Source organism: Scyliorhinus torazame, chromosome 18 (genome assembly GCF_047496885.1).
Source record: "Scyliorhinus torazame isolate Kashiwa2021f chromosome 18, sScyTor2.1, whole genome shotgun sequence".
NCBI classification, from domain to species: Eukaryota; Metazoa; Chordata; class Chondrichthyes; order Carcharhiniformes; family Scyliorhinidae; genus Scyliorhinus; species Scyliorhinus torazame.
This window is the reverse complement of record NC_092724.1, coordinates 72,330,422-72,343,824: the sequence shown is the minus strand read 5'-3', so window position 1 is coordinate 72,343,824 and position 13,403 is coordinate 72,330,422. Positions and strand designations below refer to the sequence as shown.

Genomic DNA, 13,403 nt, shown 5'->3' with positions numbered 1-13,403 from the left:
ACCAGAATTGCATGCAATACTCCAAATGCGGCCGCATCAGAATTTTGTACAGCTGCAATATGACCTCATGGCTCCAAAACTCAATCACTCCACCAATAAAAGCTAACACAACGTACGCCTTAACAACCCTCTCAACCTGGGTGGCAACTTTCAGGGATCTATGTACATGGACACCGAGATCTCTCTGCTCATCCACACTGCCAAGAATCTTACCATTAGCCCAGTACTCTGTCTTCCTGTTATTCCTTCCAAAACGAATCACCTCACACTTTTCTGCATTAAACTCCATTTGCCACCTCTCAGCCCAGCGCTGCAGCTTATCTATGTCCCTCTCTAACTTGTAACATCCTTCCGCACTGTCCACAATTCCACAGACTTTAGTGTCATCTGCAAATTTACTCACCCATCCTTCTACGCCCTCCTCCAGGTCATTTATAAAAATGACAAACAGCAGTGGCCCCAAAACAGATCCTTGTGGTACCCCACTAGTAACTGGACTCCAGTCTGAACATTTCCCATCAACCACCACCCTTTGTCTTCTTCCAGCTAGCCAATTTATGATCCAAACTGCTAAATCACCCTGAATCCCATGTCTCTGTATTTTCTGCAGTAGCCTACCGTGGGGAACCTTATCAAACGCTTTGCTGAAATCCATATACACCACATCAACTGCTTTACCCTCATCCACCTGTTTGGTCACCTTCTCAAAGAACTCAATAAGGTTTGTGAGGCACGACCTACCCTTCACAAAACCGTGTTGACTATCTCTAATCAAATTATTCCTTTCCAGATGATTATACATCCCATCTCTTATAAACCTTTCCAAGATTTTGCCCACAACAGAAGTAAGGCTCACTGGTCTATAGTTACCGGGGTTGTCTCTACTCCCCTTGAACAAGTGGGCAACATTTGCTCGCCTCCAGTCTTCTGGCACTATTCCTGTAGACAAAGATGACTTAAAGATCAAAGCCAAAGGCTCAGCAATCTCCTCCCTAGCTTCCCAGAGAATCCTAGGATAAATCCCATCCGGCCCAGGGAACTTATCTATTTTCACACTTTCCAGAATTGCTAACACCTCCTCATGAACCTCAAGCCCTTCTAGTCTAGTAGCCTGAATCTCAGTATTCTCCTCGACAAAATGGTCTTTTTCCTGGGTGAATACTGACGAAAAATATTCATTTAGCACCTCTCCCATCTCCTCGGACTCCACGCACAACTTCCCACTACTGTCCTTGACTGGCCCTACTCTTACCCTAGTCATTCATTTATTCCTGACATATCTATAGAAAGCTTTAGGGTTATCCTTGATCCTACTTGCCAAAGATTTCTCATGTCCCATCCTGGCTCTTCTTAGCTCTCTCTTTAGGTCCTTCCTAGCTAACTTGTAACTGAACCTTCATGTCTCATCTTTACATAAGCCTCCTTCTTCCTCTTGACAAGTGTTTCGACTGCTTTAGTAAACCACGGTTCCCTTGCTCGACCACTTCCTCCCTGCCTGACAGGTACATACTTATCAAGGACACGCAGGAGCTGTTCCTTGAACAAGCTCCACATTTCCATTGTGCCTATCCCCTGCAGTTTTCCTCTCCATCCGATGCATCCTAAGTCTTGCTTCATCGCATCATAATTGCCTTTCCCCCAGATATAACTCTTGCCCTACGGTATATATCTATCCCTTTCCATCACTAAAGTAAACGTAATCGAATTGTGGTCACAATCACCAAAGTGCTCACCTACCTCCAAATCTAACACCTGTCCTGGTTCATTACCCAGTACCAAACCCAAAATGGCCTCGCCTCTCGTTGGCCTATCTCCATACTGTGTCAGGAAACCCTCCTGTACACATTGGACAAAAACAGACCTATCTAAAGTACTCAAACTATAGCGTTTCCAGTCAATATTTGGGAAGTTAAAGTCCCCCATAACAACTACCCTGTTGCTTTCGCTCGTATCCAGAATCATCTTTGCAATCCTTTCCTCTACATCTCTGGAACTTTTCAGAGGCCTATAGAAAACCCCTAACAGGGTGACCTCTCCTTTTCTGTTTATAACCTCAGCCCATATTACTTCAGTAGACGAGTCCTCATCAAACATCCTTTCTGCCACCGTAATACTGTCCTTGATTAACAATGCCACCCCTCCCCCTCTTTTACCACCTTCCCTGAGCTTACTGAAATATCTAAACCCCTGCACCTGCAACAACCATTCCTGTCCCTGCTCTATCCATGTCTCCAAAATGGTCACAACATCGAAGTCCCACGTACCAACCCATGCCGCAAGTTCACCCACCTTATTCCGGATGCTCCTGGCATTGAAGAAGACACACCTTAAACCACCTTCCTGCCTGCCGGTACACTCCTGCAACTTTGAAACCTTACTCATGACCTCACTACTCTCAGCCTCCTGTGTACTGGAGCTACAATTCAGGATCCCAAGCCCCTGCTGAACTAGTTTAAACCCTCCCAAAGAGCATGAGCAAATTTCACCGCCAGGATATTGGTACCCCTCTGGTCCAGGTATAGACCATCCATTTGGGTACTCAATTTTTTTTTTTTTTTTTTTTTTTTTTATAAATGAGTGGCATGGACAGAGTGGATAGTCAGATGCTCTTTCCCAAGGTAGGAGAGTCAAGTACTAGGGGACATAGGTTTAAATTGCGTGGGGAAAAGTTTAGAACAGGCGTGCGAGGCAATATTTTTTACACAGAGGTTGGCGATATAGCCACTCTCTCGCGTGAGAGAGCCGTAAGAAGATTTGCGCCAGGGAGATCCCAGAATGATATCTTCCCCACTGGCGATATAACCAGGTTCACACCCAGCATGCACGTGAACAAGTCCCGTGCTGTTAGGCGAACTGTGATGTGTTGGGTGCTCTGGATCCGTGGAACACATACAGGCCACCAACACTTAAAATAGTACAACACTACTTTATTAAACTAGAAACTGTTGAACATACTTTCACTGTGGGTTAACACGATGTTAGATTAAACTAAAGACCTATGCCTGTCCTAACCAGTCTATGCACTCAGCACATGGTGAAGATCTGTGCTGTAAGCTCGGTCCTTCTGAGAGGCTGCATCCCGAATGAGCGGGAACTCTGATGCCCTCTGTCTATATAGTGAGTGTGCTCTAACTGGTGATTGGCTGCGGTGTTGTGTGTGTTGATTGGTCTTGCTGTGTGTCCATCAGTGTGTGTGCCTGCACCATGATATACTCGTGTATATTATGACAAACTGGACATTCTGAATTCTCCCTCGGTGTACCCGAACAGGCGCCAGAATGTGGCGACTCGGGGATTTTCCCAGTAACTTCACTGCAGTGTTAATGTAAGCCTACTTGCGGTTATTGGATAGGCATATGGAGCACACCAGAATGACAGGGAGTGGGATAGCTAGATCTTGGTTTTGGACAATGCTCGGCACAACATCGAGGGCCGAAGGGCCTGTTCTGTGCTGTACTGTTGTATGTTCGGTGTTTAAATTGCATGGGGAAAAGTTTAGAACAGATGTGTGAGGCAATAATTTTTACACAGAGGGTGGTAAATATATGGAACGCGCTGCTGGGGGAGGTGGTGGGAGCAGTTACGATAGCGGCATTTAAGGGACATCTAGACAAATATATGAAACGGGTGGGAATGGAAGGATACGGACTCCGTATGTGCAGACGGTTTTGGTTTAGGCAGGTACCATGGTCGACACAGGCTTGGTGGGCCGATGGGCCTGTTCCTATGCTATATTGGTCATTGTACAATTCTTTCAGACTTCAGCCTCCAAATTTTCTGTGACATGCATCACCTCGAGAACTCTGCTGTTCCACTTTGGGCAGTTCATCACATATTGATACTTTGAGACACATCTGAAGCAGATGTTAACTGTTCCCTGAGCATTCCTGGGGTTCATTTACCTCCTGTTGCTGCTCCAACCCTGACGTTTATTAAGGTATCTAGATCCACTAAGTGTTTTCGTTCTCATTCCGGTCTGTAACTCTTCCTATGTACTGGCACAGTATCTGGACAGTCTCAAAATGCCACAATTAGAGTCCTCCATCCTTTGTAACACTGCAGAATCTCCCATTTGTGCCATCAAGGCAACTGGAAATTACATCTTCCCCAGGGAGTTTTCGAGGCAGCAGACATTATCTCCAAAAGGATGTCTCTTACTGAGACCTGAACTCCAGGTAAGTCCAGGAGCCTGTCGCTAAACGACACAGTAGCACAATCCTGAAATCTGAATGTGAGAACTAAACGAGTAATCACCAAATTGAATTTCTGAAATCTCTCATACAATCTGTTAAAGTCTATAATCTATTCTTCCATGGAACAAGCAGCCACCTTTTGAAATCTCTGACCAGGACATGCAAGCACCCAGTAGATAATCTTTCTGGTCAATTTCAACCATGAAATCCAACAACCAAATCTCCCTCAGTATCCAACTGATGGGCTTCCAGCTTGTAAAATACTTGGCTTTGAATTTTACTTTTGTGAGGAAGTGATGATGCCAGGGCCAGATCTTGTTGGCTTTTTGGTGGGAACGTAACCTATGTTCATATCTCCGCTTCATTCTTCCACTGGTCATAAGATTCAGACTCTGAGAACTTCAGTAGATAATCATACTATGACAAATTACATTCACTTTCAACCGGTCTTCAACAAGAGCTACTCAGATTGTAATCGGTCTAAAAACTGTTTCCAATTGTCACCTATGGGCAACCATTCTGTTACGATGTTAAACTTCTTACAGCCAGTTGGTGAAGGAGACCAGGAGTTCATCTTTACTCTTGAGATGTATTCACAAAGTGAAACATTACAAATGTATCGCTCCTCACCCTAAAACAACCACACCAGCGACTATAAAAGTGTACTTTTATGTCAACACAAGTAATTATCCAATGAGTGTACCCCACCCCCACCTGCAGACACAAGTTGCATTTACACAATTAACACTGTGCAGAGACTTCCGGTCGCATATTTGGTGGCTCCCACTTGAGGTGGAATTTCTTGCTCCTTTCCCTTCTGGTGTGAGCCGAGGAATTGAAGTACTCCATCGGTGGGACTGGTTTATGGCTGATCAGGCGATGAGTGTAACAAGTAAGACGCAGCAGCCTGGGCCTAAGCTTACTCGAGGTGCGACACAGGAAAAGATGGCGGATGGTGCTGGGACACTGTTGCCCACCCAGTGGTTTACTTAGCAACTTGTGGAATTTTTGAATACAAAGTTTCAGCAGCAGAGGCAAAAGGCCTCAGAGGACCTGCTAAAAAATGGTGGAGCCGCTTCGGGCGGCTATCGAGAGTGGTGCAGGGCTTGGCACTCCAGAAGGTGGAAGAGTCGGTGGGAGAGCATGAGGACTGGCTGGCCTCGCTGAACGCGGAGATGGTGCTCGTAAAGGTTAAGGGAGAACTGGAGGACCTCGCGAACCGTTCCAGGAGGCAGAATCTCTGGATCGTGGGCTGCCTGAGGGGATTGAAGGAACACAGGCTGCAGATATGTGGAGGGTATGTTGGAGAAGTTGGTGGGGGGTGGATCAAGCGCATAGGCCGCTGAGGAGGAGGCCAAAGGAGGGGAGCTGCCGAGGGTGATGGTGGTGCGGCTGCATTGTTTCTTGATAAGGAAAAGATATTGAAGTAGGCAAAGAAAACAAAAAAGTGCACAAAAAAGCCCCCCCGCCCCCCCCACTGCGCTCCAGGTACAATCTCTTTACTCGCGGGGTCTTATTTGCCCATACGAATCCCGAGATGATCTTGTTCACCCGCTTAAAGAAGGACTGAGGGATGAAGATGGGAAGGCACTGGAAGACTGTGGAGAACCGTCATCTTAACGGTCTGCACCCTCCCCGCTCAAGATAGTGGGAGCATGTCCTACCTTTTTTAAAAATAAATTTAGAGTACCCGATTAATTTTTTCCAATTAAGGGGCAATTTAGTGTGGCCAATCCACCTAACATGCACATCTTTGGGTTGTGGAGGCGAAACCCACGCAAACACGGGGAGAATGTGCAAACTCCACACGGACAGTGACCCAGAGCCGGGATCGAACCTGGGACCTCGGCGTCGAGAGACAGCAGGGCTAATCCACTGCGCTGCCCCATGTCCCACCTTTTGAAGTCCCCCTCCATCTGCTCTATCAGCCGAGATAGATTAGGCTTGTGGAGGGCATCCCACTTTCGAGCCACCTGTATCCCGAGGTACCGAAAGCTCTTCTCGACCATCTTCAGCGGAAGCTCACCCAGTCTCCTTGCCTGCCCCTGAGCTTGGATCACGAACATCTCGCTTTTCTTGTCGTTTAGTTTGTACCCCGAGAAATTGCCGAAGTCCCTCAGGATCTGCATGACCTCCCCCATCCCCTCTAATGGGTCCGAGATGTACAGGAGCAGATCATCCGCATAACGCGAGACCCGATGCTCCTCCCCACCCAGAACCAACCCCCGCCAGTTCTTTGAAGTCCGCAGCGCTATAGCCAGCGGCTCTATCGCAAGGGCAAATAACAACGGGGAGAGGGGGCACCCCTGCCTCGTCCCCCGGTGGAGCCTAAAGTATTCCGACCTCACCCTGTTCATGCACACACTTGCCACGGGGGCCTGGTAGAGTAGCTGGACCCAACCTATGAACCCCTCACCGAATCCGAACCTTCTTCGCGCTTCCCACAGGTACTCCCATTCCACCCGGTCAAAGGCTTTCTCTGCATCCATTGCCGCCACCAATTCTGCCTCCCCTCCCTCTGAGGGCATGGCATGATGATGTTTAGGAGCCTCCGTACATTGGAGTTCAATTGCCTGCCCTTGACGAAGCCTGTCTGATATTCCCCTATCATCCCAGGGACACAGTCCTCAATTCTAGCAGCCAAGATCTTGGCCAGCAGTTTGGCGTCTACGTTCAGGAGCGATATCGATCTATAAGATCCACACTGTAGCAGATCTTTCTCTCGTTTGAGGATGAGTGAAATCGAAGCCTGTGACATTGTTGGGGGGAGGGTCCCTCTCTCTTTGGCCTCAATAAAGGTCCTTAGTAGGAATGGGCACAGCAGTTCCGAAAATTGCTTGTAGAATTCTACAGGGTAGCCGTCCGACCCCAGGACCTTGCCCGACTGTATGTTCCCTAGACTCTTTACCATCTCCAGCTCTATCGGGGCCCCCAGTCCCTCCACCAGATCCTCTTCCACCTTTGGAAACCTCAGTTGGTCCATGAATTGCTTCATCCCCTTCCCTCCCGGCGGGGGCTCTGACTCATACAATTTACCTAGAAAGCCCTAAGGATTTTGTTCACACCCTCTGGGTCTATGACCGTGTTGCCCTCCTTGTCCCGCACTTCTCCAATTTCCCTGGCCGCCTCCCTCTTGCGACGTTGGTGCGCCAGCATTCTCCTCGCTTTCTCCCCATATTCGTAGACAGCCCCTTTGGCCTTCATCAGCTGTGCTACCGCCTTCCCAATGGTCAGCAGGTCGAATTCCGCCTGCAGCCTCCGGCGCTCTTTCAGTAGCCCCGTCCGGGGGTCTCCGCGTAGCTCCTGTCTACTCTGAGTATCTCCCCGACTAGCCTTTCTCCCTCCGCTCTTTCTTTCTTCTCGCTATATGACCTGATAGAGATCAACTCCCCTCTGATAACTGCCTTCAGGGCCTCCCACACCATGGACGACGCTACCTCCCCCGTATCATTAGTTTCCAGGTAATTTTTAATGTTCCTCCTTATCCGCCCACAAACCTCGTCGTCTGCTAGCAGCCCCACATCTAGCCTCCATAGTGGGGGCTGACCTCTCTCCTCCCCAAGACGCAAATCCACCCAGTGTGGAGCATGATCGGAGACTACAATGGCCAAGTATTCTGTCCCCTCCACCCTAGGCATTAACGCCCAGCTCATCACAAAGAAATCTATATGGGAGTAAACTTTGTGGACATGGGAAAAGAAAGAGAACTCCTTCGCCCTCGGTCAGGCAAATCACCCCCCCCATCTGTTCCATGAATCCCCTCAGTTCTTTAGCCGCCGCTGGTCGCTTCCCTGACCTGGGGTTTGACCGGTCCAATACAGGGTCTATAACTGTGTTGAAATCACCCCCTATAATCAGATTGTGGGAGTCGAAGCCCGGAATTTTACCCAGCGTGCATCTCATTAATTCCACATTGTCCCAGTTCGGGGCGTAAACATTCACTAGCACCACCCGAGTCACCTGCAGCTTCCCGCTAACCATTATGTATCTGCCCCCCTCGTCAGCCACAATATTCCCTGCCTCAAAAGCCACCCATTTGCTGACCAGGATTGCTACTCCCCCGGTCTTTGAATCCAGCCCCGAATGGAACACCTGGACCACCCACCCTTTTCTCAATCTTGTTTGGTCCGCAAGTTTTAGGTGCGTCTCCTGTAGCATGGCTACGTCTGCCGTTAACCCCTTTAGGTACTAGAACACGCAAGCCCTTTTGACCAGCCCATTCAGACCCTGCACATTCCACGTGATCAGCCTGGATGGGGGGGGGGGGGGGGGGGGGGGGGGGGGCGCTAACCCCTCTCCCCCCCCCTGCTGATTATCCATCTCCCTTTCTTGGCCAGCCACGAGCCCGTGTCCGCCGCTTACTCGAGCCCTCCCATTGGAGGCACCCCACCCCCGGCCGACTCTCCCTCTGTTGCCCCATGTTGGCTCCTTTTCCGTCAGCAAAGCAGCATCCCATTCCCGCCCAGCAGCGCCGTGATTCCAAACCCCCAAGTCAAGCACCTGCTTGACACTGGCTCTCCCCCCATGACGTTTCCGTGAGTCAGCTGACCCATGCTGACTCCGGCCGCTCCCTCTCGGTCTCCGATTATTCAGATGCCTCATTTTTCGGGCCCCTCCCTCCCTGTGGAAAGCCCAACTTATCTGCTTCAACGGTCCCCAAAGAACATTTTCCGCCCCCTCCCCCAACGAAACAAACAACAAACCCCGGGGGCAAACACGGCCCCTCAAAAGAAACGGCTCCAGCTGCCAGAGGAGCGGCCCTACGTGTAGGGCCCCTCTCCTCCCTCTGCGGCCGAGCTCTACAAAAGCCGAAAACATGGCCGAAGAAACAAGGAACAAACAAATATAAGAGGGAACAACATAATGTCGCTCCCTCCGGCTTATCGGCAATTAACATCCCCACCAGAGTAACGTCCCAGTGTGGCTGTCCTTTAGGTCGAGTCCAACTTTTCTTGCTTGATAAAATTCCACGCCTCATCCGGTGTATCAAAGTAATGGTGGTGATCTTGATACGTGACCCACAGCCTCGCCGGATGCAACAGCCCGAACTTCACCCCTTTGCTGTGGAGGGCCGCCTTAGCCCGGTTGAATCCAGCGCGCCTCGTGGCCGGTTCTGCTCCCAGGTCCTGGTAGATGCAAATTACGCTATTCTCCCACCTGCTGCTCCGCTCCTTTTTAGCCTATCACAGGACTCGTTCCTTATCCAAGAAGCGGTGGAACCGTACCACCATGGCCCTCGGCGGTTCAGTCGTTTTGGGCTTCCTTGCAAGGACTCTGTGCGCCCCATCCAGTTCCAGAGGTCGAGGGAATGTTCCTGACCACATCAGGGTCCCCAGTAACGTGGTCACGAATGCGCTCGCGTCCAACCCCTCCGCACCCTCAGGTAGGCCCAGAATGCGCAGGTTTGGCCTCCTGGACCTGTTTTCAAGGTCTTCCAGCCTCTCCTGCCACCTCTTACGTAGGGCGCCGTGCGCCTCCACCCTGACGGCCAGGCCCAGTATCTCGTCTTCATTATCCGAGATCTTTTTCTCAATCTCCTTGATAGCCTTCTCCTGCATTTTCTGGGTCTCAACCATTTTCTCCATTGAGGCCTTCATTGGGGCCAGCATCTCAGTTTTCAGGTCAGCAAAGCAGCTTCTAAGGAACTCCTGCTGTTCCCGCGACCACTGGGCCCATGCTGCCTGATCCAAGCCGGCCGCCATTTTCTGTTCCCGCGCCCATTTCTGCCACTTCTCACTGGTCGTTTGTTTGGCTGTCCTGCTCCTGGTCCCCTCCACAAACTGCTGTGGGGAGCCTTCTAGCTCCGTTTGCCTGCCGATTTGTGTCAAAAAGGGTCCGTCAAAGCTCCTTAAAAAGGGCCCGTTAGCGGCGGGAGCTGCCGAAAACGCGACCTACCCGTGCATGGCCGCCACCGGAAGTCCCTCTATCTGTGTCTTAAAGTATTTCGTGATTTGGCCACCCAAATCACTTCTGCTGCAAAGAGTTCCACAGATTCACCACCCTCTGGCTGAAGAAATTCCTTCTCATCTCTGTTTTAAAGGATCGTCCCTTTAGTCTGAGATTGTGTCCTCTGGGTCTAGTTTTTCCTATAAGTGGAAACATCCTCTCCATGTCCACTCTATCCAGGCCTTCCAGTATTCTGTAAGTTTAAATAAGATCCCCTCTCACCCTTCGAAACTCCAACGAGTGCAGACCCAGAGTCCTCAACCAATCTTCATTTGACAAGTTGTTCCTTCCAGGTTTTCATTCTTGTGAACCTTTCCAAGGCCAGCACATCCTTCCTTAGATACGGGGCCCAAAACTGCTCACAGTACTCCAAATGGGGTCTAACCAGAGCCTTATCCAGCCTCAGAAGTACATCCCTGGTCTTGTATTCTAGCCCCCTTGACATGAATGCTAACATTGCATTTGGCTTCCTAACTGCCAACTGAACCTGCATGTCAACCTTAAGAGAATCGTGAACAAGGACTCCCAAGTCCCTTTGTGCTTCTGATTTCCTAAGCAATTCCCCATTTGGAAAATAGTCTATGCCTAAATTCCTCCTTCCAAATTGCATAACCTCACACTTTTCCACATTGTATTTCATCTGCCACTTCATTGCCCACTCTCCTGGCCTGTCCAAATGCTTCTGCAGCCTCTTTGCTTCCTCAATACGACCTGTCCCTCTACAGATCTTTGTATCATCTGCAAACTTAGCAACAGTGCCTTCAGTTCCTTCCTCCAGATCATTAATGTATATTGTGAAAGGTTGTGGTCCCAGCACAGACCCCGGAGGCACACCACTAGTCACCGGCTGCCATCCTGAAAAAGACCCCTTTTATCCCCACTCTCTGCCTTCTGCCAGTCAGCGAATCGTCTATCCATGCCAGGATCTTACGCTTAACACCGTGGTCTCTTAACTTATTTAACAGTCTCCTATGCAGCACCTTGTCAAAGGTCTTCTGGAAATCTAAATAAATCACGTCCACTGGTTCTCCTTTGTCTAACTTCCTTGTTACCTCCTCAACGAACTCAAATAGATTTGTTAGACATGACCTCCCTTTGACAAAGCCGTGCTGACTCAGTCCTATTTTATCATGCACCTCCAAGTACTCCGCAATCTCATCTTTAATAACAGACTCTAAAATCTTTCCAATGACGGAAGTCAGGCTAACCGGCCTATATTTTTCAGTCTTCTGCCTCCCTCCCTTCTTAAACAGTGATGTTACAGTAGCCACTTTCCAGTCCTCTGGGACCCTTCCTGCCTCCAGTGATTCCTGAAAGATCACCACCAATGCCTCCACAATCTCCTCAGCTATCTCTTTTAGAACACTGGGGTGTAAGTCCATCAGGTCCAGGTTCCACCTTCAGACCTTTCAGTTTCCCCAGAACCTTCTCCTTAGTGATGGCCACTGCACTTACCTCTGCCCCGATTCTCCTGGAGCTCTGGCATCCCATTGGTGTCTTAGGACATAGAATTTACAGTGCAGAAGGAGGCCATTCGGCCCATCGTGTCTGCACTCCAAGAGCACCCCACTTAAGCCCTTCACCTCCACCCTAGACCCGTAACCCCTACCAACCTTTTTGGACACCAAGGGCTATTTAGCACGGCCAACCCACCTAACCTGCACATCTTTGGACTGTGGGAGGAAACCGGAACACCCGGAGGAAACCCATGCAGACACGGGGAGAACGTGCAGATTCCGCAGCAGTAACCCAAGCCAGGAATCGAACCTGGGGCCCTGGCGCTGTGAAGCAACCGTGCTAATCACTGTGCTGCCATGCTGTCTTCCACTGTGAAGACTGATGCAAAGTCATCTGCCATTTCTTTGTTTCCTATTATTACTTCTCCAGCCACGATTCCAAGTGGTCCAAAGTCTATTTTTGCCTCTCTCTTACCTTTTATATATTGGGAAAAAACTTGTCTTATCTTCTTGTATATCACTAGCTAGCACGCACTCATATTTCATCTTCTCCCCCCTTATTGCTTTTTTAGTAGTCTTCTGCTCGCTTTTTTAGGCTTCCCAACCCTCTGGCTTCTCACTAATTCTTGCCACTTTGTATGCTTTTTATATGGGTGGGGAAGGCTCCATAGGCTAGGTTGGGGGGGCAGGGGAGGGGGGGGGGTAGTAGTATTATCAGCACTGAAGGTTTGGAACCAGTGTGGACATCATTTTGGATTGGAAGGCATGTCACTGTGGGAACCGAATGGCGACCATCATAGGTTTGTTGGCGGCCGGAGTGTGGAGGGAAGCTCTGCGGAGGGTGAATGCGTCCTTGTCGTCTGCTGGGCTACATCTTACCCAATTTAAGGTGGTGCATAGAGTTGATAAGACGGTGTCCAGGATGAGTCGGTTCTTTTTGGGGGTGGAGGATAGGTGTGGGAGGTGTTTTTGTTTTTTTTTGGGGGGGGGGGGGGGGGGCGCAGGGTTCATGTACAGAGTTTTGGGCGTGTCCAAGGTTGAGGGACTTTTAAAAGGGATTTTCGGATGTATTGCCAAAGATTTTGGGGACAGAGGTAGCTCCGGGGGTTAAGTGTTGCTGCGGTTGGTTTTTGTATTGTTGTGATTATGTATATATTTAAAATGCCTTCAATAAAATATTTTTCGGGGAAAAAACACGCACTGGAAGCTAGATAGTAGGGAAAGAATCGAAGGATAATTAAATAGATAATTAAGGATTGCTAAGCAAGAGGCTGTGTAAAGTGTTTTTGGAATTGGACAGATCTGTAGTCCGACATTCCCATTTCCAGAAACAATAGTGGCCATGCAGGGTCTCAGTGATGTCAGGATGGCAGCGGTGGGGATACACACCTGTTGTGGTGCTGCCACTTGCTGTACCACAGCAGCCTGCACAGAAGGTGGACCGGCCGCCGATGTTCGCAGGGTCACTGTCGATGCCGAGTCGGATGAACCCTCTGAACTCTGCATGCTAGTTTCTATGAAAAGACAGACAAGTCGTTAGTCTGAAAAATGTTGCAGATGTTGTAACAGACCATCCATGCAGCAGTGGCACAGAACTGCCAAGATCTGTGGTCAGTTGCAGGCCAGAGGCTAATTCTGTCAAACAAAATATTCAAAACAGATTGTAGCTTTTATCGTGATTTCAACATAGATTTCTAATTCAGAAGACAGCCAAAGTCGATTACAAAGCCTGAAAATAAAACAACTTCATTGCTACAGTTTCATTCTCAACTTTAGGACACCATGTGCAGTCACTGTTGTAATGTTA

At 49.3% G+C, this 13,403-nt stretch overlaps 1 protein-coding gene across 7 annotated transcripts in view; it reads right to left on the bottom strand.

Moving 5' to 3' along the window:
* Positions 1-13,403, bottom strand: part of rfx2 (regulatory factor X, 2 (influences HLA class II expression)) — a 262,480-nt gene that overhangs the window by 189,977 nt on the left and 59,100 nt on the right. For 6 of the 7 annotated variants that reach the window (XM_072482882.1, XM_072482884.1, XM_072482883.1 and 3 more), the window contains exon 2: positions 12,986-13,110. The exons of the other annotated variant lie outside the window; for it this stretch is intronic. In XM_072482882.1, the coding sequence (XP_072338983.1) occupies positions 12,986-13,102 (117 nt within the window). In that variant the 5' untranslated portion in view covers positions 13,103-13,110. The remainder of the gene's footprint in view (positions 1-12,985; positions 13,111-13,403) is intronic. 7 annotated transcript variants of the gene reach the window in all.